At 44.5% G+C, this 27,486-nt stretch overlaps 1 protein-coding gene across 1 annotated transcript; it reads left to right on the top strand.

Moving 5' to 3' along the window:
* On the top strand, positions 1-27,388 carry rnd2 (Rho family GTPase 2). Its single transcript, XM_071468130.1, has 5 exons — positions 1-396; positions 906-993; positions 20,799-20,908; positions 23,459-23,593; positions 26,217-27,388. The coding sequence occupies exons 1-5, from the start codon at positions 295-297 to the stop codon at positions 26,484-26,486; spliced, it is 705 nt and encodes a 234-aa protein (XP_071324231.1). The 5' UTR covers positions 1-294; the 3' UTR covers positions 26,487-27,388.
* The last annotated feature ends 98 nt before the right edge of the window (positions 27,389-27,486 follow it).

The following is a 27,486-nucleotide window of genomic DNA, read 5'->3' as shown; positions in this document are numbered from 1 at the left end:
GATGTGACTCAGACGTGAACATTAGGAAGGCGTGGCCAGGAATCAAAGTACCGGGGTTTCCAGGGAGGGCTGCGCACGTCCCGACTGTGGTTTCGGTCGCCGACACATTCACACTCAGGCAGTGAGAGGGACTGGAGCTGCTGCGCGTCGCACCGGAGGAGCTGGAGAAAGCGCACCGGCTCCGCGCATGTATTTGCCCGTTTTTCTCTCCAGCCTCCGATTCCGCCGCGTCTCGTGTCGGATGCTGGATGCAAACCATCCCCGAGTCAAGAAAACACCTCTGACGGACAAACCATGGACAGTCTAGGCAGCCGCTGTAAGATTGTGGTGGTGGGGGACACGCAATGTGGGAAAACGGCACTGTTGCACGTTTTTGCCAAGGACTGCTACCCAGAGGTAGGTCCGCCGAAAGTCTGAAAGTCTGAGTGTTTTTATTCTGCGGAGGAAGGAGACAGTTTGTGAATGAGTGACAAGCCCTCCCATTAAAATGTATTATTGGACAGCTCAACTTCAGCACTTGTTCAGCAGGTTCCATACACCTGCTGACAGACAGACATGTCATAACACAGAGAGAGAAAGCTGGTGGAGAGGAAACTGTAATGAATGCCTGTAAAATCCTAATAACAGTCCTGTAATGCCTAAATTGACTTTAATTGTGTCTGCAGTGCTGCCAATAAAACTTTAAGGCGTTGTCCTCATGAGCTACAGTATCACTATATTTCTATAATATCCTCAAAAGGGATTTGCGGCACTAGCTTTGTTGTGAAATGTCTCTGCCAGTATTTTATTTGACATCTGCTTTGTTTCAAATGTGATATTCTTACCCCTGAAGCCTGTGGCTGTGTAAACACAGGCTTATCTTGTCCCTCTTAATTGGATAACTAAAATAAATCCCTCATTTTCAGAACTACGTGCCCACGGTGTTTGAAAACTACACAGCCAGTTTTGAGATAGACAAGCAGCGGATTGAGCTGAATATGTGGGACACGTCAGGTAAGACAATTTCAAGTCTCTGTCTGCACCGTCTCTGACATCAAATCAGTCCATTCCCAGCGCTGCCGTGGAGCCTGTCCCTGGCTGCGACCGTGGGAGGACTTCCACCAACTCCCCTCTCCAACTTTTCCAGCAGTCGCCTCTTTGACGAATAGGTTTGACCTAACCGGCTTCAGATGGATGTCTTTTGTTTTCAGGGCTTTTTTTTTATTTTTAGCTTGGGGCATCTGCTATTTATGATTGTTGTCTTTGCTTGAAACTTCGGTGCCAGCCATGTCTCTCTGCGTCTTGTGTTTGCATTCCTCCCTCTCATCTGTCCACTGTGTGTGGCTGGTGCTTCCCATGCTCTGGCCAGGGTCAGGCGACTGCAGCAGCAGGGGGGTTGGGTGGGGGGGGGGGGACAGGGGTGAGGGCATGGATAATTCAGACAGGATGTGCCTCCCTGCCTCTCTAACTGCCCTAACTGTTTAAGTGTTTTCATCCAAAAAAAGGCAAATGTATCGGGCCGGATAAGAGACACGCTGTCTGCTAATGGAATGAAGATTCCCTCTTTGCTGCTCGCTGAGAGGAGCAGACAATCCGTTTCCTTTGCAGATTTTATTCAGTCATTAATTAAAGTATTATTACTGTAAAGAGAGTAATGTTTCCAGAGTTTACACAGCTGGCGTCCACACCTCCCTCCCTCCCTCTCTTAACCCTGAAATCAATTCATTCATTCATCAAGGTTTCAACTGAGAGTTTTAGTGGCTCGTGTTGTTTCAGGGCCTTTTCCGCCCTCAATAAAAAATCTTGAGGTATTAAAAACATCAAATTTGATCGTGCTGATATGCTCTGAATAACAACTACTGATGACGTCAGAGTAAATGCACTGAAGAGAATCCATGTCAGCAGTGTTGTGCCATCAGATGGGGACTTTCTCCGGAAAGAATCCATGCTTTGTGTGGTCAATGATCTTTTGTGCGATTGGACTCCAAGTGCATGAATGTGCATCTTGCTTGGGGAATGAGTGTAGTCTTGGCTACCAGGCAGCAAGTGGCGTCAGTGACTGAGGCTCCGTGCTCTACTTTTCATCCCAGTCCTGTCAGCGTGGATGGATTTACTGCTCTGAGCTGCTCCGAGACTCTGCATCTCATCGTACAGTCATCTCAGGCCGGGGGCCGGTGCCAGCTAACTGCCCGGCGACATGGCTGACCAGTCAGAGGACTGAATGTGGGATCCTCTCAGGGGGAATTCCTTCTTTTACCATAAACATTCCCAAACACTAAAGCTATCTTCCGGGGAAGATGATGGGAGTATTTTTATGTTGCACGCTCAGTTAGTGAAAGAATGTTGTTTTTCCTCGGACCTCATGTCAACCCAGTGAGTAAATCAGCTTTAGCCTGTCAGTCAGGGGTCGGTGGGGTCCTCTGTGGCTCCGGGGCCACAACCTAGAGGAGTTCCTTATCTCTGGGCTGTAACAGCCTAATGATGCAGTGGGAATGTTGTGCTTCTGTCCATCTTTAAAACCCTAAACCACCTTTGGCAGTGTTCGTCTTTAATCTTCAGCCAGGAGCCGCCCACCCCCACAAACAAACATGACGTCACCCAATCCACAGGGCAAATGTGTGTGTGTGTGTTTCGTAAGCCTGTGTGCCTAAGTGCTACTGTGTGTGTGTGTGTGTGTGCGTTCAGGGGTCCTTGTGTGGTGTGGCATTATTCACTGATTCACAGCAAACACAGATGTTCATATTATCTCTCAACAAGAAGAATAATTGGCTCACACCCATATGAAAAAGGCTTTCATCTGAAGAAAATAGCATGTTTCCATCGTTCCTCATTTAGAATCTGATTTTTTTTATTGCTTTCCCCATCTCCTCTTTCAGCTCCCCTATTCTAGCTGTGTTTTTTTTTTGTAATTTTCTTTCATGCACCCTAGCAGCAGCAGCAGCAGCAGCGGTTCAGCGCCCAGGCTCTTAGGGCTCATTCAAACCACCATTCATTACAGAGAAATTTCAGACTGAAATCAATTTATTTCAGTGGAATAGCTGCAATCAGTGGATTTACCCAGGGATTTAAAGTGACAATATGTGACGTGCTTTGTCACAGAGTTAAACCGTGGTCAGATTTGACCTGTGAATTCACTCTGTGGGCCACTTGCAAAACCATCTGGACAGTTCTGACCTTTTGAGGGAACGGGGAGCCGGAGAGTCCAGACTGGAATAGCTGTGTTGCCAAATCAGAAGCGAAGCCAACAGAGCTTTTCTTCGTCTTATCCGCTGTGCCGTGAACAAAACACAACCAAGAGTAGCCTCCTCATGTCCTGCAAGTACATCACCGAGCTTCCTCTACCTGCCACTTCCAGAGGATGTGGAAATGAATTTCACTCTGCCATTTTCTGTTGGCACGACTACAGTCAGTCCACTAGTTTCATTCGGACTTGACATTTGCATCAGTCAATCCTCCATTCGCTCCTCCTAAGCCAAAAACCATTCCACCCCAGACATACAGCTGTTTTCCTTTTTTCCTGACAACCAAGCTTTCAGCCTCCTCACATAAAGTATTGTCTCCCTTTTAATTGCTGGTGAAGTCTGACTGCCGCGGTCTGGCTCCGTCCATAAAGCTTTATTGATCGCGCTCCCAGGCGAGGCTGTTTAAACAGCTTGTGTCTCGTGTGGTTCACATTTCTCCAACACGGTGAGATGTGTTGTGCCATTAAAAATGCTCCCAGCATTCATTGTTGCAGTACGGAAGTCCACCATTGATTACTTTGGTCTCATTAATTCCTGTTCTTCCGCTGTGGTCTAGTCCTTGTAGGATGGGTGAGAACGGAGGGGTGAGGAGTTCGTCTAATAGAGGTCATTACTGAGCGTAAATCTGTGTGTGTGTGCACGTGTGTGTTTGTGTTGCCTTTCCCTGAACGAATGAGTATTTTAAGAAGCCTTAAAAAGAAACGGGTCCACAGGGCAACTTTGGGCTGTGCTTTGTATTCTGCCCCGCGTTCAGTCCCGACCATCTGCAGAATTAAATCAATTAGAAAGCGATTGAATGGAATTCAAATGAGAGAGACCGCTGTGTGCATCTGCATCTATGTTACACCTATGAGCAGCCACATGGTGGTAGATGGTGTTTCCTGTGTCAGCCTTGCATGTATCTGTGTCTTAACTGACTTTTAAGTGTTCATGATGTCAGCGTAGACTGGAGATAACTTGTGTAAGGGCCATTAGGTATTACCGCCGACGCTTACGGGGCCCATTGGTAGTCAGCCAGTCTGGGTTTTTAGCAAGCCTGAGGCATTAATGCCTTCCTCTCCTCCCAATATGGCAGGGGTGCCTGGGAAAGATTCCTCCCCAACCTTGCCCTCAGACTAAAAACCCACTAAGAGGTGTATGTTCTGCTTCTTACAAGTCCAAGTCAGGACAGGCTGGGTTTCCCCCCATACTTCATACAGCGGTTCTTTCACGTCTCTTCCCATTTCTCTCCTCTGACCTGATTCTCAAATGAAAACTGGAACTCTTACATTCTGTTTAGTCATGCTGGATTCTGCTTTCAAGTGGCAATCCACAGGAATCTTGTTTTTCTTTCTTCTTTTCCTGACATCTTCGCACTAATCTCTCCTGCTGTGGTGGTTTTGCACTGTACTTCCCCCACTCCAAAAAAAAACCCCAAAACAAAACACTCATCATTCAAACCACGTGCCCAGCACTTTTATCCTGAGTACTTCTGTGGATGGAATTTGAGCTTCTGTTTCTTTGTGTGATCGGCGACGTTGGCCAGTTCTTCCCATTGGAACCACTCAGTTTTTTTTTTCTGTATTTATTTCCAAACAAAGTGCTGTTTCTGCTGCTGGGAACATGAAACGCATCGCTTGCTGTGCAGTGCGCCTGACACCGGCTGTGCACAACAATAAATGTAAAAGCGTTCGTGAACTAGCTACAGGTTGAAGCACAATTTTGCTGCTACAATCAAAAAAATATTTATTTGTTCAAAAAAATGTCACAGGGATTCTTAAATAAAATTACCTGTCACATGAATGTCAGAGCTCCTTCTTCCTCGGCGAGAGACGCCTTTAATGTTTGGTTGTGACTCATCTGTCGCGACAGAGCTGTCTTGCGTTTTCACAGTCAGAGGTGTGATTGTTTTTGACTTGAGGGATGATAACAAGACACTGCAAGTGTGTAACACCACTCCCAGTGCCAGCACTCGCTCGGAGTCACAGTCTGGCTGTCTCTCCCTCACAGTCTCTGTCTCTCCTCCCTCCCTCCCTCCTCTCGTTCAGACTTTCCAACATTCCCGGTGTCTTTATGCTGTTTCAACTCCACATTCTCCGCGTGCTGGACCAGTAGGGCACCCAGAGGCCTGTAAAAACACGCCGAGTTCACTGGGCTTTCTGTTCCTCAACACTTTCTGCTTGATTAATCTTTAATAGAGAATGAGGGAACTACAAGCACTACACAGAGCAGAAATAAAAATCAACAACCCCCCCCTCCCTCCTCTCTCTGCCTCTCTCTCCCTCGAACCTGCAGCCCAGTGGAGCCGGAGGATGCTCAGAAAGTGCTGTCAGACCTGATTGGATCTGATGTTGATCACTGGAGATAACATTATCTGCTCTTGTTGGTGTGTTTGGCCCCTCTGCATCTCTACTGTACTATCAGACTCTGCATTAAATGATTAAAAACCAACCCTTTCCCCCCAAACGGTTTCCAGTTTGAGAATTACTGTTGAGGTTGGTTTCACCCCGCTGCAGAGCCAGCTGCACATTTAACCGCAGACTGTAAATACGCCTTTTGTTTATTTTTGTCAGCATCCTGAAGGGAGGATGACGACATCCTTTCACCTGCTGTTCACGAGCCTGAATGTATGCACTGAGCCGAAAGCCGTTCTTACTCTTTGCCTAACCAGCCCAGGGCAATAACTGCCTGAGCGAAACCTGTTTTGATGAAGCATAGCAGGCTGGAAGGCACCAACATCCCCAACCCCCACCACCCCTGTACTGGGGGAGAACGCCCGCATGACAGTTTCAGGTAATGAGTAAACAGAAGAGCAAGGTTGGCGAAACACTGCGAAATAACTGTCTCTGTCCCAGTAATTAAACAAACACTGTGCACTGAAGAAGCCTGGAAAGTCTCTCAACCTTCAACCAGCTCATTCTCACATGTAAAACAGTAATGGCTCCTATCAGGGCTGCAACTACTGATCAGTTCTATTATTGATTAATTTGAAGATTATTTGTCTAGAAAATATTAGAAAATAGTGGAGAAATGCCAAAGAGAGGCCAAGGTGATGTCTTCAGATTTCTTGTATTTACAATCATATTAAAAAGAAATAAAAGCAGCTTATTAGTCAGGATAAGCAGCTGGGATGAGATGCTTTTTTCTTGAGTATCTTTGGGTTTTGGACTGTTGGTCGGACAAAACAATAACTCTGAAGATGTCATGTTGTTGTCTTAGAAATCTTAATTTGCCTTTGAGAAGATGGAAACAGTTCAGGTTTGGCATTTTTGTTAATTAATTGAATGTGTTTAGTGCTAATCAGCAATTGTCAGCACGCCTAAATGCTAAAACTCAGAAGGCGAAGATGGCAAAAATGATCTCAAAAGAGTGCTGTACAGCATCACACAGCCACTTGCATGACTCTTAGTCTTGCAGAAGCATGAGGAGGCTTGTGAGGTGTAACATTTTGTGTGTGAACCCACAATACAAATTTTTCCTTTTCAGTGTGGCGGCTGACGTGTGAGCACAAGAACAGCTGAGCGCAGTGTACAGTCTGTAACACTGCTGTTCGGCTTGTGACTGCCATTCTGGATTTCTGTGCAATGGCTGGAAATGAGATTGCATCTGTGTGCCAAGTCTCCAATCTCCATTCTCCGACAGCAGAATCACAGAGAATATCTTCAGCCCCCAGTCCTGGCATCGGGTTTGGGTTGAGCCTCCTGCAGCCTCTCTGGCAGGCTGCACCTGATAATCCCACAGATTACAGTCCACGGTTAGACCCACAAAGCTGTTTCACGTTAGAAATCAAACAGCAAGTGAAGTGGATGAGCAGTGTGTCACTGTGTTGTAAGTTTTACACATATAGGATTTAAGAGACAGATAATAGGAGTGAAAATATATAATTCAACTAATGTAATTATTTTCTCACTAAGAGATGCAAATGAATACATTTCAAGTCTGAATAAGAAATAAATTAGAACGTAAATGTCATGAAAACTTGTTAAGAGCCATTAAAGACCAGGTTGTCCATCAAACAATAACATAAATGTTGCATTGTCACACATGAATATATCAAACTGCACCTGCAGAATAGATTCATACATCCTGTTATAAATAACTTTAATTAGTTTGACTTTACAAGAACAAGTCCTCTCTGTGTCCGAGGCATTTTTCTTCTTTTTCTTTTCCTACTTTTTGCAAATGGTTTCCTGCTCTAAACTTCTTGAATAATGACGCCTCGTGCACAACGCTGCACTTGATTGCACCCAGACTCTCTGAGAGGGTTTGTGTGACGTTATGGAAACTCTGGAGGAGACCCGGCAGTCCTGGCTGAGGGGCTGGATGTCTTTGGTTCTTGAGCAGGCAAGCAGCTGTGCTCCATCCCTGGAGCTCAGCTTGCTGTGAATCATGTTCTCAGAATATTACACAAAGGGTCAACAAGCTGATGAGGAAACGGCTGCCCATATGTTGCAGTGGCTATAAGAGAAGAAACGAAGGGAGCTGGAACAGGAGAATAAGTGCAGGAGAGAGCGTAACGCAACTTCTCTGGAGGTGGATTGCCAGTTACCTTTTTCCCTGTGCTATTTATTTGTCCTCCCCTTTTTCTTTTCCATCTCTGATAAGCCATTAGTCAAGGTGGCTGCTGGAGCGCAGCGCTGAGGTCGCCAGCAGTCAGAGGCCGTGCTAAGCAGGGGGTGGGCAGAAGTGCTGCATGAGAGGCAGCCAGCCGCACTGACAGGAACACACAGGCTGTAATTACCACAGAATATCTGCTTCCCTCAGTGACACAGAGAAACACACACACACACACTCACACAGACACCTATACTCACACACTGAAGTGCAGCCTGCCACATGCACCACGCAGGCTTGTAACCCCTGCTCTGCCCCGTTTTTACAGGGATACAAAATGTTGTGAGCAGCCCACATGTCCACCTGCCCATAAACAATAAAACAAGCACTTCTGGGAGGCCTCAGTGGACACAGCTCCCCACTCTCTGTGATCTCTTTTTCTCCGTCAGAGGAGCCCGTAAATGTGGCCACAGCGACTAGCAGAGAGCCACCACACATTCCTTCAGCACGTCTCAGCCTCTCGTGCACTGTCAGCTTAATGCTGAGCACTCGGCAAAAGTGTATAATCTGCTTAAATAGCATGTCCGCTGCTGAACAGCACTGCGCGCTGCAGATAGGCTGTATATGGCTTTTACTTAGTTAATGTGCCATTGGAATAATCAAAGTGATAAGTTATTAGGGCTGAACATTTGCTGGACAGAATTAAAAGAGCTCTTTTGGTGCGTTGTGAAGAAAAAGAGCACTTAAGGCGTCTGATGAGCTCGCTCTGACTCAGATTACAAGCCTTGTCTTAAGCCTGCGAACAGAGGAGAATTCAGTTTATAATGACGGACACAGAATAAAAGGATAAAATGAAGATTTGAAGTGTTTTGTTGGCAGGCATAAAAGGCAACAGAAACTCAAAGGGCCAGATGTGAGAATACACTGATATTAATAGTAGGGAAGCACGATACTGACACTGTTACCACTATCTGATGCATTTTCCTTCAGTTTGGTTCGATAACAATCCATTTCCCTCCAGAATTAACCTTTCAAACTACGCCGGTGACTGATCCTTGAAAATATGATTTAGAATAGAATTGAGCAAGTAAAACAAAGTGGAGTAAACAACATTAACTAAATCACAGAAGGACAAAAACATAAAACATTAACGGTGCACGAACAGAAGTCAGCATGCACATTCATCACAGTCCATTCATGCCATTTGAACTTAAATCCAGGAGATATATACAAAGCCGATATATAAAATGTTTTTGTTGATCAATTTAAACTGTTTTATGTTGTAAATTGAATCTTAATTCTCAAAAAAAAGAAAAAAAAAAAAAGTGGAGTTTTTGTCCACTAGCAGGGCAATGGAGAAATGCTTTTATGAAACACTGTCACATTGTCATTTAATATGTTGTTATTAGAAAAATATTGATTGTAGCTGCTTTAATTCAATTAACTTGGGCTGTCTGTGTGAGCGAGCTGGACAGAATGGCTAAAAAAGAAAAATGTGTGCATGTGTTAGATGCGTGTGCGTGCTTGTATACGTGTGTTGGCATGTGTGTGATTGAATGGGGCCACGTATGGGAATTCCAGCAGCTCTGACCCAGTGACCCCCTCCTATTGTTTCTCAGCTGATCAGAGGCGTAATGGGGGATTGATGAGGGGCGCTGGGGTCGGACCCTCCGGACAATGAGGCTGCCTCGACCAATAGGCAAAGAGATTGGGGTGGGGAGGGGATTGCCATTAGAACATGTTATAAGAGCAGCAAGTGCTCACTCGATTGAAATCTGGGAACAGGGACATAAGGAGTAGACAGAAGGAGAAGTGTACATCTGTGCTTTTTCCGACCCCCACCCACCACCCCACCCTCCAAAGCTTTGTGTTGTGAGTAAGGTTTGTCAGTGGCACCCTTGGGACCTGACCCACTCTGGTCCTTGGGGAAGCAGCGTACTGTGTCACACTTTTAAACCACTGCAGCCCTCTTGTTACAGCCAGACTCATCTACATCTACATATGGCGATATAAAACAGTCCTGGGGGGGATTTAATGCAGTGCTTTTGTCTATTGTATGAGGAGAAGGAGGGATCATGCTTTAATTGTGCAGCCTTTCTCTTCACTGACCTCAAGTAACATGATCTATGGCAGGATGCAAAGAAATCCATTGATGCAGTAGGAAGTTATTGATCCTAGATGGAAGCACATGGACTTGACTGCATGAACTGAGCAGGTTCTTACTTTAAATTCATAATGAAACATTTTGTTTCATTATGAATAAATGCTAAACGCTACCAACCACCGCTTTGACACTGGCATATTTTCTGTTCGACTGCTTAGACAGCTCTGACCTGGACATTTTCCAGTGATGTTCTCTTCCACGCTTTGAGTAAATTTAAAGTCACAAGCCCTCTCCACCGAAAGGTCTCATGTGACACCGTTTCTAATTGCACTTCCACATCAATTTCTGAATGCAATTCAAAGTCCTTGTGATCAACTATAGAGCTGGTCACGTTCCAAACTACATTAGAGATCCACTGCAGCACTGTGTTACCAGCTGGTCCCTAATGTCTTCTGATCAGCTCCTGGAATGAGGTCTAAAACTAAAGGAGACTTTTTTTTTTTTGAGGCTGTGGCTCCTCAGCCTTGGAGCTCTCTCCCATTGGATTTAAGCTCTGCAGACACCTTTAAAATCAGCTCAAGCTCTACCTATTTAAGCTTCTCCTCATGTCTGTATACTCAGTGTGTGCTTTTGTTTTATCCCCTCTGTGAAGCACCTTGTGACATCTCTGCTCTTGACAGGTTCTGTCTAACTAAAGTGCTTGTTTATAATTTGGTTTATTTACATTATTTAGTGAAGAGGCTGATGCGCAAACGCTCGTAGGCCAGACAGCCAGGGCAAAATAATTTTTCCCTAATAGGTATTAAAATAGAAGCAAACTTATTCTTCTTCATTCTGAATTAATAAACAGATAACTCTGTTTGAAAACAGTGACTGTGGTGGTCTGTTATTATACTTTTAAAAGAGGGAGCACAATTTTCAGCCTGCCAGTAACTGTAATGTAATTATTACTAAAAACAAACTATTGTGTAACTGGGAGCTGTAATGTGATTACAGTAAAGCATCAAGTTACCTGGTGCTGTTCATGTGTTTGGAAAATTGAAGAGACACTAATGAATCCACCCTGACTATGAACAAGACATTTGTCCCTGTTCGGCAGCGGCGGCGGCAGCGAACGCCTCAGTCGACCCACAGACAGGAAACCCACCCAGGGAACTGTGGCTCTGTGTGTTTTCTCCCCGGTCAGCTCCCTCTGCTGAGTGCAACAGAACCCGATGTGGTGCCAGCTTTGATCAGCCCACTTCAAACAGCCACACTGACTGGTTCTGCTGCTCCCACAGCTACAGCACTCGGTCCCTCTGGCTCCCCCACCTCCACGGTGGGGAAAAAAAAAAAAAAAAAACCCTCTCAGCATCCGTCTGCAGCCCATCTGAGCGAAAGGGGATACAGGAAGAGAGACCGTCTTTCACCTCAACACCCCCCCCCCCCCGCCACACACACACACACACACACACACACACACACACACACACACACACACACACACACCCTTCCCTCCCCCTCTCTTCCCCACCTGCACCTCGCTCACACACACTCGACAGACCTCATCATTTATGGATGACTTTATTTATAAACAAGATCCTGTGTGCTCCCCTTCTCGCTGCTGCCGCTTTTGTGGAAGGGAAATTGCACTTGAAGTGGTGCCATGTCTCCCTGGTGGCTCCCTGTGGGGGGGCAGAGGGGGTTGCAGAGTGGGCTGGGAGACGGATGCTGTAGCATCATGATAGGGATGTGTTTGGATGGTTATACACTGGAGGAAGTGGAGTTGTTGGAATGGCTGTCCTTTTCCACTCTTTTTCTTTCTTTCATATGCCTGTGTAGCTCCCACATGAATATTCTCACTTCTCGCTCACTTCATTCATATCAGACAGACACACGGCGGACAGAGGAGCTGCACTCAGTGTTATTACAAGTTTTAATGAAAATCCTCGAGCGGAAGTACAAGTTTCGAAAAGGAGAAAGAATGAAACTGAAAGATGTGCAGGAGTGGAAATGATGTGATCTGCACTGTTTTACATTTGAAAAGGAATGTAAAGAGATAAACTGTGAGTACTGTGAGGTGATGGGAGTCCGAGGATCGGGGAGATTTGCAGAGCAGAATTCACTGTGGCACAGCCTTCGCCACTAGTTGGTCAAAGAAATAGAGTGGGTGTGTTTAACGTTGGCAGTGAACTTCAAACAGTTTGGCGAGTTGTCAGAAACTGCTGAAAACAGTGCTGTGAGGCAACTAAAATATTCAAAGCAGCTTGAGGTTTTTTTTTTTTTTTCTCGATTGGCATCCTTACCAGATGGAGGCGCTGTTAACAAGCTGCTGGCTCAGAGGATCCACCACCACCACAGTTGTAGCCAAACATTTTCACACCATCTGTTTCAAAGTTTGCCTAATGAAGAGCTGATTAAAGTGTAGGATTTGAAAATTACTTATTATGGCGCCACCCGGTGGTAGCTCCAGGAAAGACATGGCGGCAGATAGCGAATTTACACCTAGGTTGAATCTGGTGTGTACATAATCTGCAATGTGCAGAGCTTTGTTGGATAGTACTGCATTACGTTATGGAAAAAGTTAAGTAGCCAAGTCAATCTTTTTTGGTTTCTGCAACTTTTTTGCCTTTGCATTGGCACAGCGACCTCACTGAAATGAATTACATTTTGTCACGCAGAGCTAACGGCTTTATGCTATCAGAATAGTTCTGATGAAGCGATAATAATATTAAATTCTATAAATAATAACTTTGAAGTTTAGGTATATGGATGTGAAGGCAGACTGTGCATACTGCAGCAATCAAAGCCAAATATGATGGTTTACTTTGGCCAGAATAAACACATTTTGATTGAGTCTGTTAAAGCGGTGGCTCCTCCATCCACAGGGACAGACCGGGGGGGTCCTTGAGGCCTCTGTCCAATCTGATCAACACATCAGCTTTTAAGGAGTGAAACTGGATATTCCATCCAGGCTTCTTTCTTGAAAGAAAAAATATTCTTTCCCACTGTGAGATCCGTCTGTTTTTACATGTTCATGTTGAGCAAGCAGACAAAAACAAATAAAGTAAGACTGGAAGTCTGTGCTGGGGATATCGGAGGCAGCTGGGGTCCTGCGCTGATTAGTTCGAGCGTTGAAAGAGGTTGTGCAAAGAACAAATAATCCTCAAGTCAGCATCTGGTGTCCTTTAACTAACTCTTGTCTGTGTGTTTTTGTAACTGTGTTATTTGATGGATGTTGTCCAAACAGGCTGCTGCTGCTGCTGCTGCTGCTGCTGCTTTGAGGAGACCCAACAGTTGTGGTGTGACAGGCGCAGAGCTTGAGGAAACACAGAAACAGATAAAAACAGGTTCTGCGTGTCCTCCCGGTACACAGGCAGCAGTCGTTCACAGCTTCTTGACTTCCTCACACAAACAAACGCCGGGCTGTGTTTGTATTATAACATCTAAACACATGAACATCTCCAAGGAGTTCGGAGTTTCACCACTAAATGTAGATGGCCGCAGCAAATCTGAATCCATTTCTTAAACAAAGGGGGATATCAAAACACAGACTTGATGATTGTTAAGACACTGAATATATAAATTGACAGAGGAAGTGCATGACAAAGGAAGGATAGCGAGCTTTATAAGCAAAGCGTAGCGTGAACCAGAGCCTTAGACATACAGAGAGATCAAACACTAGGAGATGAATGCGTAGCTATTTCTCTGGTGGAATGAGAGTGACTGTGTCTGCATGTGAGATTATGAAAGAGAGGTTGGCTGAGGAGAAACTGAAAGCGGACACACGACTCCATCTCCGTCCCCCTGGGGTGTAACAGGAGACAGACAGTAATGCTGGTTCTGTCCCCCGCCTGAGCCGTCACCGCCTGGCTTTTCTAACTGCAGCTGGACGACAGACGCGGGACTTAACTCCTCGGCAGTGAGGCTCAGAGCAGATCCGTGGAAGGTGCTCGACGCCCTTCAAAGGCTGCACTTCCTCCCAGAGGGAAAGTGCAGGGGCTTTGATCAATATCCCTTGTGTGAAGGCTGCAGACATGGAAGGTTAATGGCCATTTAACCCAGTGTCACCTCCACTGTCCTGGCTGTGTGCTAATGCCTTTGAAAACTTGACACAACCATCTCTATTACAGATCAACAGCTTTATCTGGTGTGAGCGTGTGTGTGTGTGTGTGTGTGTTTGTGTTTTCTATATACACTTGTATAATCTATATGTCAGACTGAGCAACCAAAGGTATTAGCCCCAGTGTAGCGTGTAGGCCAGCTGAGGTTGCTTCACTACAGGCTTCTTAATGGTTTGTGTCACTAAACTGAGCTGATTTTTCTCCCAGATTTGCTGCCTTAAGCTCTTTATATAAGGCTGTGGCATGTGTTGATTATATCAGGGCTGTAAATGGTCTGTTTATGTGTCTTTTGCTGCTATATATTGCATTAAATCTGGCCAACATGTGATGGTGCAATCTTAAATTTGCAGTTGCAAACTTATGTCATTGGCCTTTATGTTACTGGTGGTCATTTTGGAAGAACCCTTGGACACTGGAAACAATTGTTTTCTGGATTTCACTCCGGAGAATCAACAAATTAATTTGAAATAGTCGATCTCTATAAGAATGAATTCACTTTTTGATGAGGATGGATGTGGAACTCTAAAAGCCAAGAAGTACATCTTTGTATTATCAAGCAAACATATTTATCCATCAGGATAAATACATTATACAGAGTTTGAGTTCCTCAAACACTCCAGATGGTTTCCTTACTTTTACAGTTATGTTGTATTAAATAGGAAAATGGCTGTCAGATCTAATAGAGTTGTATTATTTTACATCCCTATCTGGCCCACTGTGACTTGCTAACAAGTTAAAGAGGTAGCTTCCAAAATTTAAAGTACTGCACCAGTGGTTTTGTATTTTTTTTTTACACTGATTAAAGGGGAACTTCAGTGATTTAGCAGTAAGAGGACTTGCACAAAGCAGATTTAAAAAAGAATGATCAGAATTGAAGCAGCAGTGGCCGAAATATTCTGACTTTTAATCCCTGGTATGTGTCAAGCTTCAAAAACATTGGATCCCACGCTGAGCTGTGCAATCCATCACAGTGAAGCTCAAGTCTGCATTAATATTTGTCACATTATTATAATGAAGTATTGCAAATCAATCCGCAGTTACATTGCAATACCAAGCAATGACAATGTAATACTGACCAAAATTAATTCATGCTTTATCTTCACTGTGATGGATTACACAACGCAAACAAGTTTCAAGAGTCTGCTAATTGGTTTTTCTTATCATGCGGAAATGAGTGGAAACCAATGGCTGCCTGGAACGGTATGAAAAGTATTACTGTTATCCCAAACTCTAAAAACTTCAGAGTTAGCATTTGAAAATACACATGGTTTGGAGCTAAAACTTAAAGAACACTGGTATGCTGATTTTCCATTTGTAGGTATTCAGTTTTTTAAGGCGCCCTCTGTTGAAAATGAAAGTTTTTAACCTTGTAAACATGTCCATATAGTGTTTTTTAAAAAGTACAATATATATCATGTAGGGAGTCAAAGCCATGACTGCGCATTTCCACCTTGAAACTGCAGTGAACCAATGACAGTCTCATTTAAACGGATCCAGAAAGCCAGGGTTTCAAACATCATATAACTAAGGAACCAATCCCGTCAACTTGCGGACGGAGGATGGCAAAAATAAACCGAAAACCTTTTCAGTACAGAGAGCGAGATTTTGCATTAGCACAACCACAACACTGTGTCAGCCACTGCCAGTTACAGGCTAACAAACAGCATAAGAAAATCAAAGATAAGGCTCAAACATGTAGCTTAGTCTCTCTGATGTTTCCTTCGCTAACCATCTGGATACACTCACTGGTCACTGAAACCTGTCAATACGGAGAACAAAAGTGTGCATTAGCACAGCCGCGAAGCCACTCTGTCAGCCACTGCCAGTTATAAGCTAACAAACAACAGAAACAAATAACTACGCTTACTGTTTCGATATGTCTTCCAGTTGTTGATTTTGGTCCACAACAAACTCCTCAATAACTTTCTCTGATGTTTCCTCTCTACCCACCATAATACGCTCTGCTCTTTCATCTTTCACCTAGCACAAGCAGTGGTAGTGGGCGATGCACAAGAGTTTTCCTTTTCTTTCACTTTTTATGTTGGAAGACCATGTTAAACAAAAATATTAATTGTGGTAGAATATGATATAGTTACATTATATCATACATTAACATTACATTAAATTTTAATTACATTAAAGTCCTAACTTGCAGGATATAAGCAACTCTACTTTTATAAAATTTCTGCTACGGGAATGAGGTCAGTGGCTCCATGTGTTGTAGACCGTACTGGATTCTGGGTACGACTGTGAAAGAGAGTTTTGTGCAGTTTTCACATAGTAGAACACATGCTGTCTTGTACAGCAGAGTGGCGCACTGGGTCAAAGTTACTCCACCTCCTTCTCAAAGGGTGTCCTGGCAGCAGTCTCTGTTTATCTCTGTTTGAGCAGCACCCTGATCGAAGAGAAGCCATAAAAGTTGACAACACAGACCCGACCCTCAGCAATGAAAGGTCTGCCGAACCTCTTAAAAGATGGAGCACCAACCCAACTCTTCTTCTCTCCTTTTAGACACCTCTAATCGTCAGAGCACCAGAGTCATTAGCCTCTACGATCCCCTCGCTCTCCTGCTCTCCTGCTCTCTCCTCCTTTTCAGGGCCTCACAATGAAGCCATTTGCATCCCTCCAGGTTGCTACGATACTCAGCCACCCCAACTTGAAATGTTTTGCCTTTGCTTTGAAGGTTGATTTCAACAGGAAAACAGCTGCAGGAGAAGAAAGAAAGACGTAGTCTATGTGGTGTTAAATGTGTTGTGTTCCTAAGGTTGTGGCTAACTCAATCACACTAACTGTTTTCATTTATATGGTGATACTGTGACATTTGAGAAGGCGTTTTTTCCCGTATACCCTGCCTTTGTTTGTGTGTATGGGTATCTATATCGCCTAATGAGGCGGTTAGTTGCTATCGACTCCCTGCCATATGTGCATGAACAAATCAGGGAGCCTCGAGGCAAAGACTATTCTTTCCCCCTCACTCATAATGGTTTGCTTTTTGGCTGCGTCTGCAATGAACATGGAACAAACAGAGAGAAAGAGAAAATTCCTGCTGCGATGATACAGATTAGTGCAGTGAAGTCTGGGAGGCTTTGTTAGATGCTGATGCACACTCAGTTTCACAGGTTTCCTGAAGAATCTCACACTGCACCATTTGTGTTTTATTGTTAAGTGTTTTTCATCGTTGGTAAAATGAGCAGATAGAGAGCTGTCACGATTCAGACAGATCTCTACGGGGCAGTTGATGTGTCAGGGGACAGGAGGCATAGATGAAGTCATACCACACACCCTCAAGCCTTATTACTGTACATTAGCGCTCCACTAAGTTTCTGTCCGCCTCAACATCCTCTGGGATATTTCTGGCCTTTGAGGAAGCTCGAGTGACGGCTGGCGATGAGCGCTGTCCTCCCACCTCTGTCACCTCTGCCTGGCGGAGCCTCCTGCATGGCACTGCAGCGCGGCTTAGCGCTAATTAGCCCCATGGAAATAAAGACAGAATTTTCACTTTTCAACATGAGAGATTGCCTGCGCTAAACCAGGCTAATGCTAATGCTGCGGGAGGTTTTGTGAGGGGTGTTTTATGCCTGTCCTTGGCACGGCGTGGCGGGGTCCTGCTACTTGCCAGGCGTGATGGTTTTTAGTGGTTCCTGCCAGGCCATGCTCCCCTCCCTCACCCTCCTGCCACATCCATCTCATCCTGCCTCTCTCTGAAATTCAATTGACCTTTTGTTCCACCTCACAGTGAATGGGCACAGGCCTGCTTGACCAGTAGCCAAGCCAGAGCTCTCATACCTCTTTATTTGATCTGTCCTGCCGTGTTCAGGGCTTTCATTACCTACCTAAACACCCACTGCATGCCCCCTTCTCCTCCACAGCTACATCCTCTTTTATCTCCAGTCGTGTCTCTTTGCCGGTAAGGGGGCGAGTCCATTTCAGACATCGGGGTGATATATTTTACAGTCAGGAGAAAACTTTTTTCCCCTTCTTTTCCTCCTCCTCATGTTCTCGATTGTTATGGTGATTGGCTTTTATTTGTGCCTGCTTGCAGCGCTTTTTCTCCTTTCCCTCAGAGGACTTTTTTTTTTCTGACTTTGCAAAAGTGCTGAGGCAGCTTCCATGTCGCTCAGGGCAGAGGAGCTCTGCATTGCTGTACTGTGATGAGGCCTGTCGTGACCGTGACCTGCCAATCATTTTGATCTTTGGGATTGACGAATTGATCCCAATGGCTTCATTCCAGCCACTAATTACTCCTTAAGTCAAACAAGCACCATTGTCTCAACTCTCCTTCATCCGACATCTCTTCCCTCTTCGTCTGGATTCTGTGTTAATTCCCCCGGTGGCTTCTCTCACCATCACATGCCTCTGCACATTGCCCTCGCTCCATCTTCAAAGTCATTAAATCTTTTCTGTCCTCTCTGCACCCCCACATGCTCTTTTCTTCTTCAGCTCTAACCTCAGTACAGGTCTGCTGCACTGTGATACATACTAAAGACCAACTTCAGCAGCTGCAGCACCTCATGTGTGACCACCACCAATCAGAGCTCGCTGTTGTACAGCGTGCACTTTGCTGACTGTTGGATTCGGCATCGGCGTGCTAGTGTTAGTCCGGCTTTCACACCAGTACAAAATAGCAATCTTGTGTTAATAGGATGAAGAGGAGTATAAATTCCTGATAACATCCCTAATACAGTGTTGATTTATTCTCTCTTACATTAAAAATATAATTGCAGTATGTTTTTGAAGGTAGAACAACAACATTGTCAAAATAATTTGTATCAGAGATTTCACAAAACTACCTTTGGGCTTTTGCAAAGTTTAAAGGTGCCGCCTTTTGGAGTTTTTGACCACTAGAGGACAAGTTAGATCAGTGGGTTCAGATGCACATGCACCAATATCTCAGGAATACTGACAGGCTGCACAGCAATGCTGCAGTTGTTATTACAGGCAAAATTGCAGGTCATGTGAGGTGCAGTGGGCCTGGAAACACCTTTTCCCATAACCAGCTAATGCAGAAGAATCTGCTGTCAAAACGATGAAAAAAAAAACAGTATGATCACATTTTGATCCATTAAGGCCTTTAAAAGTTTTAAAGAGTGTGTGCAGAATCAGCCAGAGGAGGTGTCTACTGCAAACACTCTGAAGGCAAAATGCAGAGGTTTCATTAGAATAAATCAGGTGCATTTTGCAACACAATATCCAGTTGTTGTACCACACACAAACTGTGATATACATATCTTGAGCACAATAGACTACACATTTCTGTTGATTGCAGAGGGTGGTAATGTGTATTGCCACTTGTATCAATGCTGCAACAAAAGGACAAAAGAAGAAGTCTGCAAGCTGACGCACAGAAATACATATTTCAAAACATTAAAAAAAAAAAAAATTGTATAAGATAGTGTAGGCATTCAGGATATTTGTTAGCCGTCAATGGCAAAGTGCATTTTGATGAGAAACTGAATGTAAACAAGAGTGTTTCGCTCATGTGGAGGCACAGAAAGCATCAATCTGTGATGTGGTGACAGGCAGCACGCAGCATTGTTCTGAGCAGAGAGGGAGCAGGTCACCACAGGACAGCCTGCTGAATGCTAAAGGCTACGGGCCGCGTGCAGCTATTGTCATAGTCTCATTCCATCATTAACAAAGAGAACATAGTGATGCTAAAACAGGCTGTAGCACCATTTTGCAGACTCCATTTACCCTGATAGACAAAGGCACTCAGAGCTTTAACAGGCCAACTGCCTGTTGTGTCAGGTCTGGTATTAGGCACAGTAACAGCAACTACAAAGATAATCTGTAATTATCATAATCAGTTCGTGTTACCTTGAGTGATTAAATGTAATATGGGAGATTTTTCGTTTTGGCAAAAGTTTGCAGCATCCATCTACAGGAAGTGATTCACAGATTTATGTACATATTTAGCAATTGCAAATGTAAAATGTGGTGATCTGTCACCGAACCAGTGAGCTTTCATGACACTAAATTTATGCAGTCAGGGTGCTGTTGCAATCAAAAGGAGTTCAGGTCTGCGCTGGCAACCAGGGGAGGCAGGAGGGAGGATGCCCACAGCCACAGCCACATTTCCCAGTGAGCCCAGATATTTTTACAAGCCTCCTAATGAGAGCTGTAAGAGAGCAGGAGCCGTATAACCGAGCGGCTTGTGAAAGTACAGAGGCGCCACTCTGCCTTCAAATTTGATCAAGGTATAGGAATGAAAAGCGAGAGCGGGGAGGAGTGTGAGAGTGCATGTGAATCTCATATAGTGAAGAGAACACGGCAGATTTTAAAACAGGAACCATTTGAAAGCGAGAGGGGAGGGGGATGAGTCGAGAGAATTAAGGGGTTCAACCTTTACTTTGGCCTTTGTGCTGGCATTCACTGTCGTTTCAGGTTGATTATGGATTGTGTGCACAGGTCCTCCGGTCCTCAACCCACTATAATTCATGTCTGAGTGTGTGTGTGTGTGTGTATACTTCTGAGTAACCTCTTGACATTCCTCATGAAACACTGTGGTAAAGGCAGGCCACAGCTGAGTGGAAGGCCAAACACACTCAAATATGTGCACACAACTGTTACGATCCAGACTCATTTGCATCTGCACAGGGCGAACAGGCACGTTCAAGCTGCAGCACGTCCAAGTGCGTGTCACAGCTCCTGCTTTAATGGGTTATCCGTGTATTAATGACCTTTCCATCACCTTCCAGTACGTTTCTACTTGACAGAAAGGGCCATGTGGTTGAGATGAAGGATCTCCTGGGGTTAAATCAGGTTAAAAACAAGCACACTCAAGAATTCCTCAGAAGACTTCATGACCTTATGCCATATGTTATTGTGTGTCCACAGGTTCCTCTTATTACGACAACGTGAGGCCGCTGGCGTATCCTGATTCAGACGCCGTTCTCATCTGTTTCGACGTCAGCCGCCCAGAGACTTTGGACAGTGTCATAAAGAAGGTCAGTGTTTTTTTATTTATTTATTTTTTTTTTTTTAAATTTCATCTTCAACACTTTGGATCAGCATTTAATATCCGACCCTGGAGAACTGACCGCAAAAAAAAAAAAAAAAATCATTTTTTCCCAATCAGCATCTTGTGTCCACTCAGATTTCTGTGCCAGCAGCTTGCACTTTCATGGCTCAACAATAGAGCGAAACAGCACGGAGGTTAGAGCCTCCCGTTCCTTTATCTCATCAGAACGTCCATGGATACTTGACCCACGTCCCTCAGAGGAATGGAAGGTCAGACTCAAGAATGAGAAGAGAGGCTTTGCAGCTGGGTGGGTTCGAGAGGAATATCAGATATGCAAATTAGCCACAGCAGCGATATCAAAGAGCTGCTGCAGAGCCTGTGAAAGAGGACTAGAAATTGCCCTTTCTGTTGGCATTTGAAATTTAAAATTATGCAGAACATTTGGGAAGATGGTGGAAGTTAACATCTGTAACGTTGCCTATGGTTGAGATGTTGTGTTACTGGGATTGGTGTGGTCCTGGCTGGGCGAGGTTGTGGTCGTGCCTGTGTTTTTACAGCTGGTGGCTGACTTTGTGCTGCACACTGTGAAATAACTATTGCATATGTAGAGACACCCAACTTAATTGGTTTTGTTTGCATGCATGTGTGTCATGTAAAGCAGGACTGTGCCATTTAGTGGTCTCTCATCTTGAAGCCATGTGTATGCGCTTGCCTTTGAACTGTGTGGGCCGAAGACGTTCCCACGGCTGGTGTGTTGACGTGTTTAGTGGTCTGAGGGGAGCTGCTAAAATGCTCTTGCAGACTTTGTAGATCTAACCCGAGACACCTTTTTTTAACCCATAAATATCTCACAAGCCTCAGTGCTCTCTGTCAACAGGGGGAAGCAGAGCTGCTGTCAAGCTTTTGGTTTTCCCATGAATCCCTTGGCAGGGGGTTGCCATGACCCCTGACCTGTAGCTGTCGCCTTGGTAATCTCTGAAACCCAGGGGCACATGGAAAACCTGTTGCACAATCACAATCCCAAATTAGACTCTTGACCTCTAGAAACAAGCGGGTCACCAAGGTTTCTGGATGACAGCTGGGGGAGGAGTAAGGGTTAAACAATCAAAGCTTTTGATTGGATGTTGTTGGCAGAATAGGGATGGGCTGGAAAGGTCAAAGGCTGTTTTCATCGTGAAAGATGAATGGACACCCTGACATTCTGCACACGGCATGTGGAATATTTCAGGGCTGTCGGCTGCTGTTGTGTATTTGTGTCACGGGGAGGAGAGACTGTGTTGGTTGATCTGACTCTCAGAAGTGACATTTAATCTCAGGGTGATTTCAGAAGGAATACTGCTGAACCCCTACTGTCCAGACACTGAAATAGATTTGCTGACGAGGGCTGCGTGAGGAAAGTAACACACTGTAGGTACTGCAGAGACCTGAACCAGGTCTGTGTGAGTAAAGTTTTACATGGTTCCTCAGCTTGTGTAATAAAACTTTCATTTTACTGTGAAACAGTGCATTGTGAAAAAATAAGGTGTGCCTTTACTAAAAATGCTTTTAGTAAGAGCTCAAATGATCAGTCAGTTAATTAATAGGGGATTTGACAGAAAACTGAAATCTCTTGATTTTCAGTCATTTTTAAGAAAAACATTCCCTCAGTTGTGAGGATTTTTCTTTGTCTTGTGTGAAAGTAAATTAAATATATTTGGCTTTTGGAGTCAAGGTCAGACCAAATAAACAATCTGACTTCACTTTGCACTTTACGAAATAACCAACAAACAATATTTTTAATAACAATAATTGTAAGATTAGTCTGTAATAAAATAAAAGATTACAATTATTTTTAGTTGCAGCTCTACAGTTACTTTCCACAGCTAACAGTCATCATTTATTTTAGTCTAAACATTATCGTTTTGATTAATTAATAATTTTCAGCTAAAAATGGGCAAAGAGTGTGAAACCGAGACTTTGGTGCACAATGTCCGTTTAATAACTGAAGTTAATTCATTCATTTGTTCATCCAAGGTTAATTCATTTGCTGGCTAATTAACTATTAACTACAGGTATGGTAAGCCCAGACACCATTACCTTCTAACTAGTGCTAAAATATAAATAAAAGACTGCTAGAATTTCACTCGCCACAGAAAACAGTCCGTCAATTATCCAAACAACAACAAGACATATTATCTATTATAACACCACAAACCCAGTGGTCACATTCAGGACGCTAAATTAGCTGAGGTGACGCTGAGCAGACAGCTAGAGGCTAGACACCGAACGGCTAGCTAACTGTGACGGTCCCTACCTACCACTCAAAGTGGCCACACCCTCAATTATGCACAACTTTAAGCCTGGACAAAATGTAAACATGCAAGTCATATAAAAATGCACGTCTGTACATTTACATGCAAGACACTTAAATGTCCCTTTGACCCCTTAGGAGAACAAAAGTCTTTTATCATAGAGCATGAATCTCCCTCTAAACTCTCACATTTGGCAGAATCTCTGATGTATGTCGTGTCTTTCCTGCTGATTCATGTCTCCACAGTGGCAGGGGGAGACGCAAGAGTTTTGTCCCAACGCCAAAGTGGTGCTGGTGGGCTGTAAACTGGACATGAGGACAGACGTCAACACCCTGAGGGAACTCTCCAAGCAGCGGCTCATCCCCGTCACCCATGAACAGGTGAGGACTAGCACATGATAGATATCTGAGGAGAGAAGGGGGGCTGGGATAAATAATGGGAGAGGGACATGGAAGGTGCCCTGGGAAGAAAAGACAGATTTGAAAACAACAGCGGATGCAGAAAATAAATTAGAAAGCAATCCTGCGATAATATGTGATTTTTCCATCTTGGATCAGCAGCAGCACGACCTCTCTGGTGGGGGTCCCATAGGAAGCGAGTGTGAGAGGAGGCTCATGCAACACAATCAACCACCGCAGAATAAGAGCTGTGTGAAACCCCTCGGGGACATGTTGCTGGGGTTGGCATTTTGACTGAAATCTGCTGACAAGCGAAGTAAGGTTGCTTATGGCGAGGGCCGTGGAAGAAGCACAGCTGGTTAGTGGAGTTTACGTCTAGGGACACAAATTTTTCCCTGAAATGAAATGTTGGCGCAGATTTCGGGGGGGGGGGGGATTTAAAATGCAGGATGAATAGAAAAACGGACATTGATGAATGAGTGAGCCCTTTTATCGCATGCCGCCATGACCTCTAAGCCAAGGGGATGGGGAGAAGAGGGAGGCGATGATAAACTGTTGTGTAAATCTGTGAATTTTAATCAGCTCTCTGCGTGTTCATTTCGTGCTCTCCCTGTGTTGGACATACAAAAGGTGGAGGGGCTTTTTCACCACCACACAAAAGCCCTCAGAACAAAGGAGCCTTTTTTTTTTTAACCGCTAATGTCTGGCTGATTTTTCAGAGGCTGTAGCCCTCGGTGAGCTCTCGCTGAAAAACAGACAGTTCATGTAAATAAGAGATATAAACAAAAGATGGAGTGGTTCACCGCAGAGCTAATGTAAAATAGCTGGGGACCATTTGTGGCCAGGCCTACATTACAGTATTGTTTTGCTCCCTCTCAGTCACTGTTTTCGTCTGGGGCAGCTACTGTTTGTGCCTCTAACGTGCCCAGAAAATGTGTGTCACCCAGCAGATGCCAAAACTGTGCACATTAAACATTCTGCTGCTCTAATCCAATAGCCTGCGTGTCGTTATCCTGATGTCGATCTTAAATTGAATTCCAACACGGTCGAGGAGTTGCAGGCCAGAGTGACCACTGGGTGAACTCCAAACATTTCTGCACTAATCTGCAGATCCAACCAAGCTTCTCCGCTTGTCACCACAATCTCTACCTTGGACAGCCGCCCCCCCCCCCCCTCCGCCCCCGCCTCCTCCTCCGCCGGTGAATCTAAATCTGTCGTTCCACCTAATGAGGACCTCATTGCTTCTTATGTGTGGCTCGTTGCACAGCTGTGATAAAAATCAAACCTTGTCCAGCGGGGATGAAAAGCTCTCTCTGTGTCGGAGAGCACGGGAGTGTAGGGTCATGGGAAATGCAGCCATGTCTCATCTGTTATGAAACTTTGCATTTGTTGTGTTTTTTAAGTCTGATCATGAAAGGAGAGCTGAGTACGGTGGCCCTGAGAGCTCAAAGCACTGCAACTTAAGGAAACACATGCAAATGGACAAAACACAAGCAAATACAGAAAACAACTGAATCAATTTGACAACACGTGCGCTGCAAATGCTCCCAACGCAGCCAGCGTTTCCAGGGGACACACACAAAAAAGTGCTGAGCACGTGCATTTGCATTTTGTTGCCAGGTTCATCACTTTTCACTCATCAGTGTCCCCGTTGTTGCTTCTGCTGCTTGCAGCACATTTGTGTATTTGGTTGTATTGTGTGTATTTGCAACACGTTGATGAAGATATTTTCTGTATTTGCATGTGTTTTCTTAAGCTGCAGCGCCTCAAGCTCTCACGGCCACCGTACACAAGGCTGTACTCTACCGCTGTGACGAGAAAGGCTGAGGGATTTTGAAATTAAATTTGTCTCTGATTTGATCTCAGGCAAACAATTTACGGTCTCAATTAAGTGGGCATATTGTAACATCACTCAGGGGTAAGCTCTAGTGCTGGAGGAGTTTAGTCTCTTCTCTCTAAATAGCTGCATAGACCATGTCAACACCTGCCCGGTGGGCTCTGAGCTGCTCTGTTACCGCAGACTGAGGAGTCGGAGCACCTACATTATTCATGCCTCGGATGGAGGAGCTTCATTTGTCTCCAGACGTGTTTGGATCATTGACATTCAGTCTACAGTTGAGATCAGCAGCTTAGTCTCGGGACTGCTGCCTCTTTCGGGGACATTCAGTCCTCCACTGTAGAGATCTAGCGCCTGCTCATGCCAAGGCACAGTGAAGGATGGGGCGCCTACTGTGCACAGCACCTTGATGTGGAGTAAACTCATGTCTAACATAAGTACTAAAAGCCCAAAGACACAAACATACAAGAGAAAAGACATTGCTGTGTTGTGTTTAGGATGTCCATTAGAAAAGAAGCAGAACACGAAACCACTGAAAACCACTGAAAGGAGGAAAAATGCAAGAAAAATGCTCTGAGAACATGTCAAAGTTACAAAAGATGATGTTTCTGCGGCACTGCTGATGAAACCTTGCATGTAGTCTCCCCCTCCCCTTTTGATTTTTCCTGTACAGCTCTTTGTAGCTTCTATTTTAGAAAAAACGCCGCACAGTAAAGTAAAGTTTGTTTTCTTGCCAGTGATCTCTCTGTCTCTGTCTTCCTGTTGCAGGGCAGCACGATAGCTCGACAGATTGGGGCGGTGGCCTATGTGGAGTGCACCTCCAAGGTTTCAGAGAACAGCGTTCGAGACGTGTTCCACATCACCACGCTGGCGTCGGTGCGGCGGCCGCACAAGCCGCAGCTAAAACGCAGCAGTTCCCGCAGGGGCCTGAAGCGCGTTTCACAGCTCCCCCTGCCACCCCTGCCAGGTCGGACTGAGCAAATGGACCAGGCTCCAGCCATGAGGAAGGACCGAGCCAAGAGCTGCGTGCTCATGTAGAGACCCATTATTATAAATATATATATGTATATACATAAACACAGAAATATATAACAGAGGAAGTCTATTTATTGTTTTTCCGTTGTTGCTTTTTCCTCATATTTTCATTTTTTGCACTGCAGAGGAGTGAGGAAAAAAGAAACACTGCGCTGTGAAAAAGGCTTTGGATTTTTTCTCTCTTTTTTGTTGCCTGTGTGCATATTTTCTAAGCTGTTTACATATTTGTGTTGTTTTGAAATGATGGCAAATTGGACTAACTCTGCGGACATGAGGAAGCTGGGGTAGTGGAAGTGCCGTCTAGTCCTGGGTATTAAAGAGAAATGAGTTTCCTGAAACGACTCTAATAAGAGGATGGCGGCGCAGCGGCGAAGCGAGGAGAGTGAAGTGTGTGTGTGAGGAGAATCGCGTTGAAGCAAGGACGCCTGTGGATGAGGCCTGTTGTGTCAGTGTTGCTGAGCGGACATGAGGACTAATTGTCTGGCTGAAGTTGCTTTGCGTCGCCATACTTGAGAGGAAAACTTGTATGTGCAGTCATGCTGAAAAGGGATTATGAGGTGAACGATGGCTCAAACCAAACATTAGGAGCTGGAAACGAGATTTTGTGACACTGACTGAAATATCGTGAAGGTGTGTGTGTGTGTGAGCGTTACCACAAGTGCATTTTAAGGAAAAAAACAAAAAAAAAAAAAAGAATTCACAACATATCTGATTTTATTTTTCGCTCATTTTAACACTGTTTTTCCCAATTGTGTCAGTTTGATTCACTGAAGTTGATGCTGTTGTCACTATTTTAAAGATGTTTCTTTGTGGAAAATAAAGTGATAAAATGTTAGGGCTATTTTGTTGTACTTTCACTAAACTCTAAAATAAAGCAGCAGCTTGGCTGTACAGGGAGAAGATGATCTCTGTCTGAATTTCCTTCTTTTTAAAAAATATTTTAATGGCATCAGAGATGTAGATCATGTGATTATTACAGACTTTAAGCAACTGTCTCATTAGG

Source organism: Trachinotus anak, unplaced genomic scaffold, assembly GCF_046630095.1.
Source record: "Trachinotus anak isolate AG129_WGS33_773 ecotype Australia unplaced genomic scaffold, CSIRO_AGI_Tana_v1 ptg000003l, whole genome shotgun sequence".
Taxonomy (NCBI): Eukaryota; Metazoa; Chordata; class Actinopteri; order Carangiformes; family Carangidae; genus Trachinotus; species Trachinotus anak.
This window is presented reverse-complemented; position numbering and strand designations above follow the sequence as displayed.